This window comes from Sphaeramia orbicularis, chromosome 1, assembly GCF_902148855.1.
Source record: "Sphaeramia orbicularis chromosome 1, fSphaOr1.1, whole genome shotgun sequence".
NCBI classification, from domain to species: domain Eukaryota; kingdom Metazoa; phylum Chordata; class Actinopteri; order Kurtiformes; family Apogonidae; genus Sphaeramia; species Sphaeramia orbicularis.
The window spans coordinates 56,052,054-56,065,424 of record NC_043957.1 but is presented as its reverse complement, the minus strand read 5'-3'; the positions used below and the strand labels follow the sequence as shown (position 1 = coordinate 56,065,424).

The window sequence follows — 13,371 nt, the reverse complement described above, 5'->3', positions numbered from 1 at the left end:
CAACTGCCTAAAAAATTATTCACTATAAGAAAAAAAGACAACAGCCCCAAAAATTATCCACTATAAGAAAAAAGACAACAGCCCAAAAAATTATCTACTATAAGAAAAAAGACAACAGCCTAAAAAATTATCCACTAGCCCAAAAAATTATCCACTATAAGAAAAAAAGACAACTGCCTAAAAAATTATTCACTATAAGAAAAAAAGACAACAGCCCAAAAAATTATCCACTATAAGAAAAAAAGGCAACAGCCCAAAAAATTATCCTCTATAAGAAAAAAGACAACAGCCCAAAAAATTATCCACTATAAGAAAAAAAAGAGAGCAGCCCAAAAAATTATCCACTATAAGAAAAAAAGGCAACAGCCCAAAAAATTATCCACTATAAGAAAAAAGACAACAGCCCAAAAAATTATCCACTATAAGAAAAAAAAAGAGAGCAGCCCAAAAAATTATCCACTATAAGAAAAAAAGACAACAGCCCAAAAATTTATCCACTTGCCCAAAAAATTATCCACTATAAGAAAAAAAGACAACAGCCCAAAAAATTATCCACTATAAGAAAAAAAAGACAACAGCCCAAAAAATTATCCACTATAAGAAAAAGACAACAGCCCAAAAAAATTATCCACTGCAAGAAAAAAAAAGACAACAGCCCCAAAAAATTAAATACTAGCCCAAAAATATTTTATTTATTTATTTATTTATTTATTTATTTAGAATAACTTTATTTTTAGCACCCCAACCTTCACTTCCAGTGGGTTACTTTGTTAGCATTAGCCACATTAGCTGAGGGCCTTAAAAATTTTCAGCCTGTGCTTTTATTTTTTGTGGTGGCCTTAATTTTAAAGCTAGAGACCTTTTGGGTAAACAGCGCCCCCTTAATTGAAAAGGTGGATGATGTTTTTTTTTTCTTACAGTGGATAATTTTTTGGGCTGTTGCACCTCTGGGCCACCGTAAAACAAGACATTGATAAAGATGAAAGGGTTTCCTTATGAGGGGAATGGATATTTTCTCAAGTTTGCTAAGATTTGAATAATAAATAAATAAATAAATAAATAAGCTTGGTGTGAAAATCAAAGAGAACAGTTTCAGTGGAGGAAATTAAACTTTGAAACAAGTTTGAACTCAACACAAAGGATAAACACTTCATCTGTCAGTTTATTACCCACTGAATAACAACACATTTGGAGATACGTGGTTATCACTGGACAGGGACAGCATGACAAGCTATAATTAGACAAGTCATATAAAACAGGCCTTTGCTTTTTCTTTGCATTTTGCTATGTTTTGGTACTTCTACAAAATATATGGGCATACAGTAAAAATACAAGTGATACCAGGCACAACAAACCCCACCCCTCACCAAGGTTATTATCGTTAACGAAAACTAAAGAAATGACGAAAACTAGAATTGTAAAACATTTTCGTTTACTAAAATAAATAAAAACTATAATTAAAAGAAAAAAATGATAACTAACTGAAACTGTATTGTGTGTTTACAAAACGAACTAAAACGTATAAAAATTCTGGATAAATTCCCTTCATTTTCGTCTTTGTCAGTGTCGGACTGATATGAAATCGATTTATTTCCCTCAAGCAATTTTAGCTGCTATGATATTTAAGGATCCGTCACTTCTTGTTACTTGTGGTTTCCAGTTGTCTTCTGGTCCCCACTCCCCATGGAGACTAAAGTTGGGAGAAAGCAGCAGAGTCCTGTCTGGGATTTATTTGAATACGACGGAGAAGAAGAGAAAAGATACGACAAAACTAAAATGAATACTAAAACTAAACCAAAACTGGAAGCACTCGGAGAGCGCAGACCTCCGCCAAGGCTGATCAGTGGCCCCCCCGTGGGCCCCCCCACCCCCGATCACCAGCAAAATTTAATCATTTCTTCCTTATCCCATTTCCAACAAACCCTGAAAATTTCATACAAATCTGTCCATAACTTTTTGAGTTATGTTGCACACTAACGGACAGACAAACAAACAAACAAACCCTGGCAAAAACATAACCTCCTTGGCGGAGGTAATTAGAGAAAAAAAGTCAAAACTAAATAAAACTAAAAGTTTATTATTAAACTGAACCAAAGACAATACCCTTTGCCTCACCCTCGGGGGGCGGGGTAAAAAGAAACTAGAGATGTCAAACAAACAGTGGAGTAGAAAATGTAATATTTATGTCTAACATGTAGTGGAGTAGAGGTTACATAAAATGGAAACACTCAAGTAAAGTACAGGAACCTCACATTTGTACATCTATAGTATGTGAGTCGCACTTGTTACCACTGCGTACAGATTAACATAATTACGTATCTATAAATGTAAGCCATAATTTAAATGTGACGGCAGTCAATAAATACTACAGTGTTCTAATAAGTGGTTCCCTTTGCATTACACTGCACAAGCAAAGGCAGCACATAGTCTTGCATAGGGCTTGTGTCCTTTGCACTCGAGCAGGTAAGGGAAGTGGTTTAACATGAGAGAGAACTGTTCTTATTTCCTGTTTTCGATACATTGGTAGCATTCCACGCGTGTGTTGTGCTGCTTATTGATAGAGTTTAGCACAATCATGCAGAGGAATGGGTGATAACTTTACAACCTCTTATGTAATGAATCCTTTCAGTTTTAGCAACTGACAATATTGTGATCAGATTCAGTGGCACTTTAGTTTTCAGAAGCGTACCGTAGATGCTCTACATTGCACCTTGGCATGTTTTGTACTGTGTGTGGTTAGCAGAGCCTCAAGTGAAAGCTACAAACCAAAACCGCAAAGATACAGGTGTGCAGAAGAAGTATGTGCAAGGTCGTTAATGGGCAAAATGGTCGTTCTGCAAAGTCTCCTCAGTCATCCTACACAACAAGGCTCCATGACAAGGAATTAAGGAACCAAAGGAAACAAAACAAAAGGCTGGTGGAAATTCAATGGAATATTTGACTGTGAAATGTCATGTTTTAACCTCCTCAGACCCAGCTATGGGTTTTCTGTCCTCATTTATGAACAAGAGTTTCATAACTTTATACAAAAAAAAAGAAAAGAAAACTGTTCACCACAAAGGACATTCCATAAAAAATTTAAAATATGCATCTGAAAAAACTGTTGCATCATAATGTTTCCAATATAGGCACTTATTTAATAAAAAAAAAAAAAAAAACAAAACAACCTTGGACTTTGCTGACATTTCCTGGGTCTCAGGAGGTTAAAAGCCTATGCATGCTGAAGTCATTTTTTTCTTGTTCTGATTATATTACATTATATTGGATCCAAGACAGGAAAAAACATTATTTCACTTTAACACCTAATAAATGATATGATCTAGTAGAAGACTGATGCTGTCAGATTACACTGTCTGCTGTGTGTAGATACTGATCGGTGTCTGCATCTGACAGACTGAAGATTAGAGATAGATGCCAAAAGCTCTGATCAGTATTGACAGAATGTGGCTCTGCTAGTGGTAGATGCGTAATATTAGGCTTCTGAAGTGGAATGTCTTGAAAAGAAAAAAAGACCTATTAGAAGGTTTTGACTTCCTGATGAAGGCTTGAAGCCGAAGTGTTTTTTGGGTCTAGATATGACTGTGCCATGTTAATAAAGGCATTTTAATGTTTAAAGAGCGTGGCTCGGATTTTTCTTCCAGTGTGACTGAAGACCTATAAGAACTTGAAATGTAAAATTTGCACCCAATATTGACTACAGCATTGTGTTGATTGAGATTTATTTGATTGATTGATTCATGTACTGGTTACTTTGCTCAGTTATCCATTTTTTAATCAATACTTGTGTCATTCATAATTACATTTAGTGATCATATGTGCAGTTTCATCTGAAATGTGTGCTGTGTTGAAGGTTGTAGCACAATAGAGTATGAACACCTACTTCTGGTTTAGATGTAGAGGTCTGTGGTTTGCCTACTCACATGATCATTGCGGGATGAGGGAAATCATGAAAAAAAAACTTTCAGACAAGCAGGATTGTTTTTAGTACAGCGAGGGGAAACCACCATCAAACACAGACACACAAGTCTTCATTTAGTGGCTTCACCTGCAGAGTACGACAGGGCGCTGCATTCAGCCAAGATGACTTTTGTCAGCCGTAAGTACATTACACTGGGTTACAAAAAAATGTCTTTTGCAAGTTGTCTAGGTTTTTTCAACAGAATTAGGACCATTTTGCACCGCTAAATCCAAAAATGACATCTGTTTTTCTCAATCAGGTCAGGTTTTTTTTTGCTAATTTGATTTTGAAAAATTTGATCTTCTCACAAAATATAATAATTAATACCAAAATAAGATTGGTAAGCACACTTTATGAAACTTGTGACTTGATTCCTGTTAGGTACAATGGTGTATTCACCGCAGATGTAGCAGAATACGTCAGGCTTATTTTTGCAAGATCTTCTAGTCCAAGCCATTTCATTCACCTGTAATATTAAAAAAAAACATTAATCATAAATTGGCTGAAGTAAAATCTTCAGAACTCATTTATAGCAAGAAATATGAAAGAATTTTGTATCATATGATGTGAAAATGCCCATAAATGTAAGCAAAAATGTTAAAAAGCCAATATGTAGCATAGTTCAGAAAGTTGACCTGACTGAGCAAAATTAATGTGATTTTTGGATTCAGCACACCAAAATTATCCTAAATCAGCTCAAAAAACTTCATAAATTTGTTGTTGACCAGTGTAATCAGAGCTTTACATATGCCTAAAAGGACTCACACATACTGTAAGATAGCATATGTGGAGATCTATAGAGGAATAATTCAAAGTTAAGAAGTTCCAAAAGCAAATCAATGGGAAAAGATTTGAGATTATAGGCTGAGGAGTCAGTCTGCTTAATATAGTCAGTCAATAACAACCTATTGGCTTTTACAAACTGAAAACAAAGTTTACACTTGAATTCCTGTAGCTTTCTCAACTGCTGTGGTATTGATCACATTAATTAGTGGAATAAGGATGACTTTTAAAAACGCACGGTCCATAATCACTTAGTATTTCCGTGATTTTAAATCAACGTTCAGGTTCTGTAGTTCGACTAAAGGCAGCTCTTGATATTTTGTCTGCAAGAACACAAAGGTTGTTTTTCAGTATTTTAACCCATAAAGACCCAGTGTTACTTCTGTGGCAGGTCCAAAATAGTTTTTTTTTCTCTATATTTATTTTATTAATTGATAGATCACCATTTCTTCTGATATTATCCTCTACATTTTTCTGTTTTTTCAGTGAAAATCATGTATTTTCCTGTATTTAATTTACTAATCATGTACATGCTCATTAAAGCTCAGATTAAAGTTGAGGAATATTATATCAGAAATAGAGAAAATTCAAGAAAAAGTGACTTTTTCAGTGAGGGTATCAATAACTGAATGTAAAAACAAGTGTGTCCATCCACTGTTTTTGATCCAACTGCATGGGTTTTACTGGTGAATCAATGTTGTAGAAGATGACGGTGTTTCCACGTGCACTGCGGAGCCTCTGAACGTCCAAATGGGTCATGTCTGATGACCATGAAAAGATGATGAACTGTATTTTATACCAATTATTTACATGTATTGATAGGATTAGTGGATCAACAGGTATTAAACATTTTAGATCAGCAGATGCTTTTGATGTGGTTAGCAAATTACTGAATGTCACGCTAGTAACAGAAGAACACGCCCACTTTTACCCACTACGACATTACTGCCTCATGTGGTTCAGTAAGATTTCACAGTAATGGTGAAACTACTTTTATTCAAATACTTCATTACTTTAGTACAGATTGAAAATGCTTCTGCAACTTCTACTCAATCTCCAGTGGAACTACTGTTTTTTTGAAGGTTGTGTTTCCTTTATGGGTTGAAAAATTTGTCCTCCTTCTTAACATGAAACCCTTTTCAAAAACATGATGATCTTATAGAATGTGATGCATTTTAATTAAAACTACCAACAATCTGTAATTTTGTTACAGTTAACTACAGCACTAAAATGTAACAGACTTGAATGAGTGTGGATCCAGTGCATATGTACAGGGGCGCCACTACCAATTATGGTATCTATCTTCTCAATCTGGGGGGGGGGTCCCTAAACAATGTCACTTACGATAGTGTGAAACAAAACTAAAACTTAACATGCTTTCAACGTCCGACTCCCGACTTCTTTGCCTTTCTTATACAGCGGATCTTACACAACATTTTCACGCCTTCTAACCTGTACCCACTGGGGCCCCTCCACTGCTCTATGGGCCCCCCACAAATACCGGGCCCCATGAATTTGTCATGTTCACCCCTCCCTATCAGCGCCACAACATATGTATATATATCACTGACAAGGCCCGCTTTACTGCACAATGACAGTACATTTTACTTTTAATCCACTGCTACTTTTGTGGCAGCTCCCAAATGATTTTTTTCTCTCTATTTAACTTTTCTTAAGTGATCACCATTTATTAAATCATCCTCAGTGTAAATTATGTTTCTAGTCCAATGACATGAAGGGTCTGATGGACTATTGGTGTCAGTTGTCGTCCGTCCGTTGTCCGTCTGTAAACAATTCAAGAATCTTCCTCTTCAAAACCTTGATATTTATTGTGGAACATCTTTAGGGTAAAGTCTACCATATTTGTTCAAAGGATTGGGAAATATTGATTTTTGAATATTTGTTATGAATTTTTGAAATTTAAAAAAATCCCCCTTGGCTTATAATGGGAAAAATTCAAAGTGCTGTAACTTCAAAACAGTTGAAGATATAATTACTATTGGTAATAGATAGGAAGTCGCATATGGGCTTTCAGTTGGTGCCATGACCTTTGACCTTTGACATTTAAATATGCCATTGGACTAAAGGAACCTTAGTCCTCCTTTTCTTATATTTATTTCACTGATTTGTAGATATTCATGAAAACCCAGAGTGATTTAAGTTTATTATATTTACTTTAAATTAATGTCTAATAAGTTATTATATCAAAACAGAAGAAAAGTAAAGAAAAAGTGACTTTTTCAGCAAAGCTATCTATAACAACATAAAACAAGTGTTTCCATCCACTGTCATTTGTCAAACTCCATGGGTTTTACTGGTGAATCAATGTTGTAGAAGATGACGGTGTTTCCACGTTCACTACGGAGCCTCTGAACATCCAAATGGGTCATATCTGATGACCATGAAAAGACGACAAAGTACATTTTACACCAATTATTTACATGTATTGATAGGATTAGTGAATCAACAGGTGTTAAACATTTTATATCAGTAGATGCTTTTAGTTTGCAGCAGTTGTTTGGGTCTTTGAGGGTTAAAATAATATATACTGTATCTGTAATTGGTAAGGTTTTCATTGCAGAGGTTTTTTTGACAGAAGGACCATCTCAAACCGCACAATACTTCTTACTTGTATATAGCAGAAGATTTCATAAAAGATTTCACAGTTTTGTGTAGTTTTTGAAGCCTTTTTGTTGTTTTTGTTCGATTGAGTTTATTCTAGACCTGGGCTATCAAACTCATTTTAGTTCAGTGGCCACTTTCAGCCCAATATGACCTCAAATAGCCTGGACCAGTAAAATAATAACCAATAAATAATTTCAATTCCAAACTTTTCTGCATGTTTTAGAGTGAAAAAGTGAAATTACAAGATGAAAATGTTTACATCTACAAACTGTCCTTTAAAAAAATGTGAATAACATGAACAACCTAATGTCTCTTAAGAAAAATAAGTGTAATTTTAACAATATTATGCCTCAGTTTATTATGCACACATTTATGTTCCAACTTACAGATCACAGTGGATCTACAAATACATAAAACATTTAATAACAGACATAATATTGTTACAATTGCACTCACTTATGTTAAGACATTTCATATTTGTTTTGGTTCATATTTGTTCAGGTTTTTCACGTTTTTATGAAAGTATAGTTTATGAATGTAAATATTTGCATGCAAATTAATGTCCAAATGGGTCATATCTGATGACCGTGAAAAGATGACAAAGTACATTTTACACCACTTATTTACATGTATTGATAGGATTAGTGGATCAACAGGTGTTACACATTTTATATCAGTAGATGCTTTTAGTTTCCAGTGGTTGTTTGGGTCTTTGAGGGTTAATATATGTTGTATCTGTAATTGGTAAGGTTTTCATTGCAGAGGTTTTTTTTTTTTTTTGTCTTTCTAGTGGACTGTCTCAACAGTGTGGCCTTTAAAAACTAGGACATGTGTAGGATGCAGCATACTACACCTAATAAATGTCTATGCTTTACTATATAAGATGCTGTTACATAATTGTAGTACTTTTTTAAGACAGCTGACTTTTTCCCCCAGATTTCCACCAACTTCTGTCTGTTGCCCTGATGTGGTTGATGAACTGTCAGGTAAGAAAACAGAAAAATGCAATACATCTATTGCTGTAAATACTTACTGAAATGTAAAACTATGTTTTAGGCCAGGGGTGTCAAACTCATTTTAGTTCGGTTCCACATTCAGCTAAATTTAATCTGAAGTGGGCTGAACCAGTAAAATAATAACATAATAATATATAAATAATGTCAACTCCAAACTTTTCTCTATGCTTTAGAGCGAAAAAAGTTAATTTACATTATGAAAAGGTTTACATCTACAAAGTATCCTTTCAAAGTATAATTTTAACAATATTCTGCCTCAGTTTATCATTTACACAGGTATATTATAACTTACAGATCACAGTGGATCTACAAACACACAAAACACTGAGTAACAGGCAGAATTTTGTTAAAATTGTACTTACTTCTCTTAAGACATTTCAGGTTATTGTTACGCCCCGGTCTAGGGGTTCACCAGGGCGAACATAATATGCTCAATTTTGTCCCCTCCCAGCTCCCAAACACACATGTCAGTCGAAACTAAATTCACAATATTTATTTTTTAAGCAACTAAAGGAGGGTTAGGGGAGGGAGCGGCTAAAACAACAAACAAAATCTCTTCTGGTTCAACTAATTTACCTAATCAAAAATAAATGCACGAAATAAAATACAGAAAACTTACCTAAATTTCCTAACCAAAACACAGGAGAAAACAGGAAAAACAAAAGAGCCGACCTCCCCTACCAGAAAAAGATCAATTTACCAAAAATGCTAGTTACAACTATATACAATCAAATTGTCACAGCAACACATGAAGACTGATGGTCACACACAGAACACAGGGTTGAGAGCTGGCAGGAGGCAAGAGAGAGAATGAACGGAAGCTCCAGGGCCATTTTTAAAGGGGCTGGGCAATCATGCTCCACCAATCAGCATCCTGCAACACAAACAGACACAAAAGGGGCACAGCACACCTACAGGACAGGGGGAGAACACACACACGAAACAGAAAACATATACATACACAGATAAATGGACAAATTATGACCCAGGGTCATAACATTATCCACATTTTTTGCGAAACTGTACTTTGTTTTAGTGTAAATACATGAAAATATTTACATTTACAAAGAGAAACATTTGAAGTTGACATTATTTATATGTTATTATGATAGTATTTGACTGGTCCTGCCCACTTGAGATTGAATTGTTCTGAATGTGGAACCTAAACTAAAAGGATTGTTAATATCTTAGTGTAATTTTTGCATTTTACAACTTCATCCCAAGGGCCAGACTGGACCCTTTGGCGGGCCGGATTTGGCCCCCGGGCCACATGTTTGACACCTGTGTTTTAGGCCATGCAGTATACCTGCTAACCACAATCTTCCCCTCAAACATTGCAGACATTTCCTGGACAGATGTGATGGTTATAGGTTAAAAAAAACATATAAAAATGCGTCAAAGTGTGACAAGCCATTTGCCTTCCAACATGTGAATGCTTTCTTCCTGTTACTGAGTAACTGAATCCATCTTTGATTTCAGTTCTGCCTGTCTCAAGAAGTTGAGAATACTACCAGCTACTTTGATGACATGGATTACAACAACTACACTATGGACTACAGTGCATTTCCAGGGTTGTGTGTAAAAGAAGGCAACCGTAAGTTCCGTGGCTGGTTCATGCCCACCTTCTACTCCGCCATCTGCTTCATGGGGCTAGTGGGAAACCTACTGGTCATTCTGACCTACTTCTACTTCCAGCGCCTGAAGACCATGACAGATGTGTACCTGCTCAACCTGTCCTTTGCAGACCTGCTCTTTGCTCTGTCTCTCCCCTTCTGGGCGGCCAACTCCATGGCTAAATGGGTGCTGGGTGTATTCGTGTGCAAGGCCATCCATGCTGTGTACAAGGTCAGCTTCTACAGCAGCATGTTCCTCCTCTGCTCCATCAGCGTGGACCGCTACTTCGCCATTGCTAAGGCCATCTCTGCTCACCGCCATCGCTCCCAGGCGGTGGTTTTCAGCAAGATATCATCAGGTGTGATCTGGGTGATGGCGCTCATCTTCTCCATCCCAGAAATGGAATACACCACTGTCAATAACGACACCTGCACCCCTTTCTCCAGCAACAGTGACCCACTCCGTGTGAAAATCCAAACCAGTCAGATCGTGGTGGCCTTTGTCATTCCACTGCTGGTCATGAGCTTCTGTTACAGCAGCATTGTCCAGACCCTCTGCCAGGCTCGCAACTTTGAACGGAATAAGGCCATCAAGGTGATTCTAGTTGTGGTGGCGGTCTTCTTAGTCTGCCAGATGCCCTATAATCTGGTCCTATTTTGGACCACGCTTGTCACAGCAAAAGGTGGAACCAGTGACTGCAAGTATGAAAACAATCTGCTTTACGCCACCGATATCACCCAGTGTGTGGCGTTCTTGAGGTGCTGTCTGAACCCCTTTGTCTATGCTTTTATTGGTGTGAAGTTTCGCCATGACCTTCTAAAGCTGCTGAAGGATCTGGGCTGCATGAGCCAGGAGAGGTTCTTCAGGTATACTTGTGGCAGGAGGAGGAGCTCAGCAGCCACCGACACCGAGACCACCACCACATTCTCTCCGTGACACTTCTGTGCTACAGACTATAAGCTTTTCACATTTTCCAAATTCAACTGAGCAACTTATAGACTGACAGCAGGACCATCTCAAACCACACAATACTTCTTACTTGTATATAGCAGAAGATTTCATATAAGATTTCATAGTTTTGTGGTTTTTGAAGCCTTTTTGATGTTTTTGTTCAATTGAGTTTATTCTAGACCTGGGCTATCAAACTCATTTTAGTTCAGGGGCCACTTTCAGCCCAGTATGATGTCAAATAGCCTGGACCAGTAAAATAATAACCTATTAATGATTTCAACTCCAAACTTTTCTGCATGTTTTAGAGTGAAAAACTGAAATTACAAGATGAAAATGTTTACATCTACAAACTGTCCTTTAAAAATATGTGAATAACATGAACAACCTAATGTCTCTTAACCTCCTCAGACCCAGGAAATGTCAGCAAAGTACAAGCTTTTATGTTTTTTATTAAATAAGTGCCTATATTGGTAACATCATGATGCAACAGTTTTTTCAGATGCAGTTTTTAAAATTTTTATGGAATGTCCTCTGTGGTGGACAGTTTTCTTTCTTTTCTTTTCTTTTCTTTTTTTTTTTGTTTGAATAAAGTTGTGAAACTCTTGTCCACAAATGTGGACAGGGGGTCCTAGGAAGTTAAGAAAAATAAATGCAATTTTAACAATATTATGCCTCAATTTCTTATTTACACATTTACATTCCAATTTACAGATCACAGTGGATCTACAAACACAGAAAACATTTAGGAACAGACATAATATTGTTATAATTGCACTTACATCTGTTAAGACATTTCATATTTGTTGTGGTTCATATTTGTTCAGGTTATTCAATTTTTTTATGAAAGTAGAGTTTATGAATTTAAATATTTGCATGCAATTTTGCTTTTTCCATGAATAGAAAGACAAAATTTTTAGTTGTCATTAATTATAGACTACTATGATAGTATTTTTTTCTGGTCCGATCCACTTTAAATCATATTGGTCTGTATGTGGCCCCTGAACAAAAATAATTTTCACATCATTGACTGTTAATATCTTTAGTGTAATTTTTGCATTTCACAAATTCATCCCACAGTCCAGAGTGGACCCTTTGGCAGCCCAGTTTTGGCCTGTGAGCCATATGTTTGACACCCCTGTTCAAGACAAGTCATGTAAAATAGGCCTTTGCTTTTTCTTTGCATTTTGCTGTATTTTGGTATTTCTATAAATATATGGGAATACAGTTCAAATATAATCACAGCACTGTTACTTTAACATTTTAAGTGCAAATGAACTTGAAAGTAGAACACTGAAAACATCAGTTCACTTATTTTACTGTATGACTTGGGATTTGTAACATTGCAGAAAAAAACTTCTGCATTCACTGGAACGAGACTTCAAATGTACTGCTTCTATAGTTACATTTTTTGATTACTCATGTGTTCTAACACTTATTTTAACTTAAAAACGTATGTGCTATATTTTGGTCATTAGGTATTCCACTTTCTACAAGATAGAACCAATTAAAAAAGAGATCAATAACTAATAAACAGGAGGTATTTTCAATTTTACCCAGCATACAGTTAAGACCAGAGGACTCTTAACATCATATTTGGTTTACGTTTAAGTTCATGTTAAAAATGCAGGTAACATACAGGCATTATCAAGACTGCTGAAGCTGGAATTACATGCATTACAATAAATTATAACAAAGCAACAAAATGAAATGTTTTCTTTTATTTCTTTTGTTTGTTTTTAAGTAAGTGATAGAAATGAGGCTAACTTACTGAAGCGGGAGACAAAAACATTTGCACAATCTTTGAATTAAGAGCAGACAAAGGCATTTCCAGAGAATGCTGCATGCTGGCTGTGACTTCTGTAAAAATACTTCTCATATAATGCTACAGCTAGTATAGAATATAATAGAATTTATTGTTTGTCATTGTACTGGAATAAATGTTATAAGCTCACACACATATACTGATATACAGTGTAAAGAATGAGTAAAATAAAGAGTAAGAGTATTTAGAAAATATTGTTGTTTCATCATTTCTGATACTTTGAATGCACTGCAAACACAGCTACATGAACTACTGCAGTAGTTTCCAGCCATTTTCAGCTCGTGACCCCATTTTAACATCACACATTTCTAGCAACCCCAGACATTCAAAACAGAGAAATTTTTTTGCTAAAATTAATTTGTTTTTGATCATGTCATAGTTTGCGATACTATTTTGCAAATAAACGATAATTTTAGACAACATTTAGTCTATATAATATATATTATTATGGATGGAGGCAGAAGAGCCAGGTTGAGATTACTGCACAAAGTGAGAATTTGATTTTCCTTGATCATTTGACAGATAAACAGAACCACAGTGCTTCAGTTTCAGCTTCACAGTTTGTCATGTCTTTTATGAATTGTGATTGTCTCTCTCAACTC

General features: G+C 35.8%; 1 protein-coding gene across 1 annotated transcript; it reads left to right on the top strand.

The window, feature by feature from the left end:
* Positions 1 to 3,999: 3,999 nt before the first annotated feature.
* Positions 4,000 to 11,254, top strand: ccr7 (chemokine (C-C motif) receptor 7). Its single transcript, XM_030141484.1, has 3 exons — positions 4,000 to 4,096; positions 8,303 to 8,352; positions 9,862 to 11,254. The coding sequence occupies exons 1-3, from the start codon at positions 4,081 to 4,083 to the stop codon at positions 10,930 to 10,932; spliced, it is 1,137 nt and encodes a 378-aa protein (XP_029997344.1). The 5' UTR covers positions 4,000 to 4,080; the 3' UTR covers positions 10,933 to 11,254.
* Positions 11,255 to 13,371: the final 2,117 nt, after the last annotated feature.

What these genes read in the sequence shown, in the direction of transcription:
- ccr7 (XM_030141484.1), top strand. An exon ending in TGTGGTTGATGAACTGTCAG is followed by an intron (nt 8,353 to 9,861) that starts GTAAGAAAACAG and finishes CTTTGATTTCAG; the next exon opens with TTCTGCCTGTCTCAAGAAGT.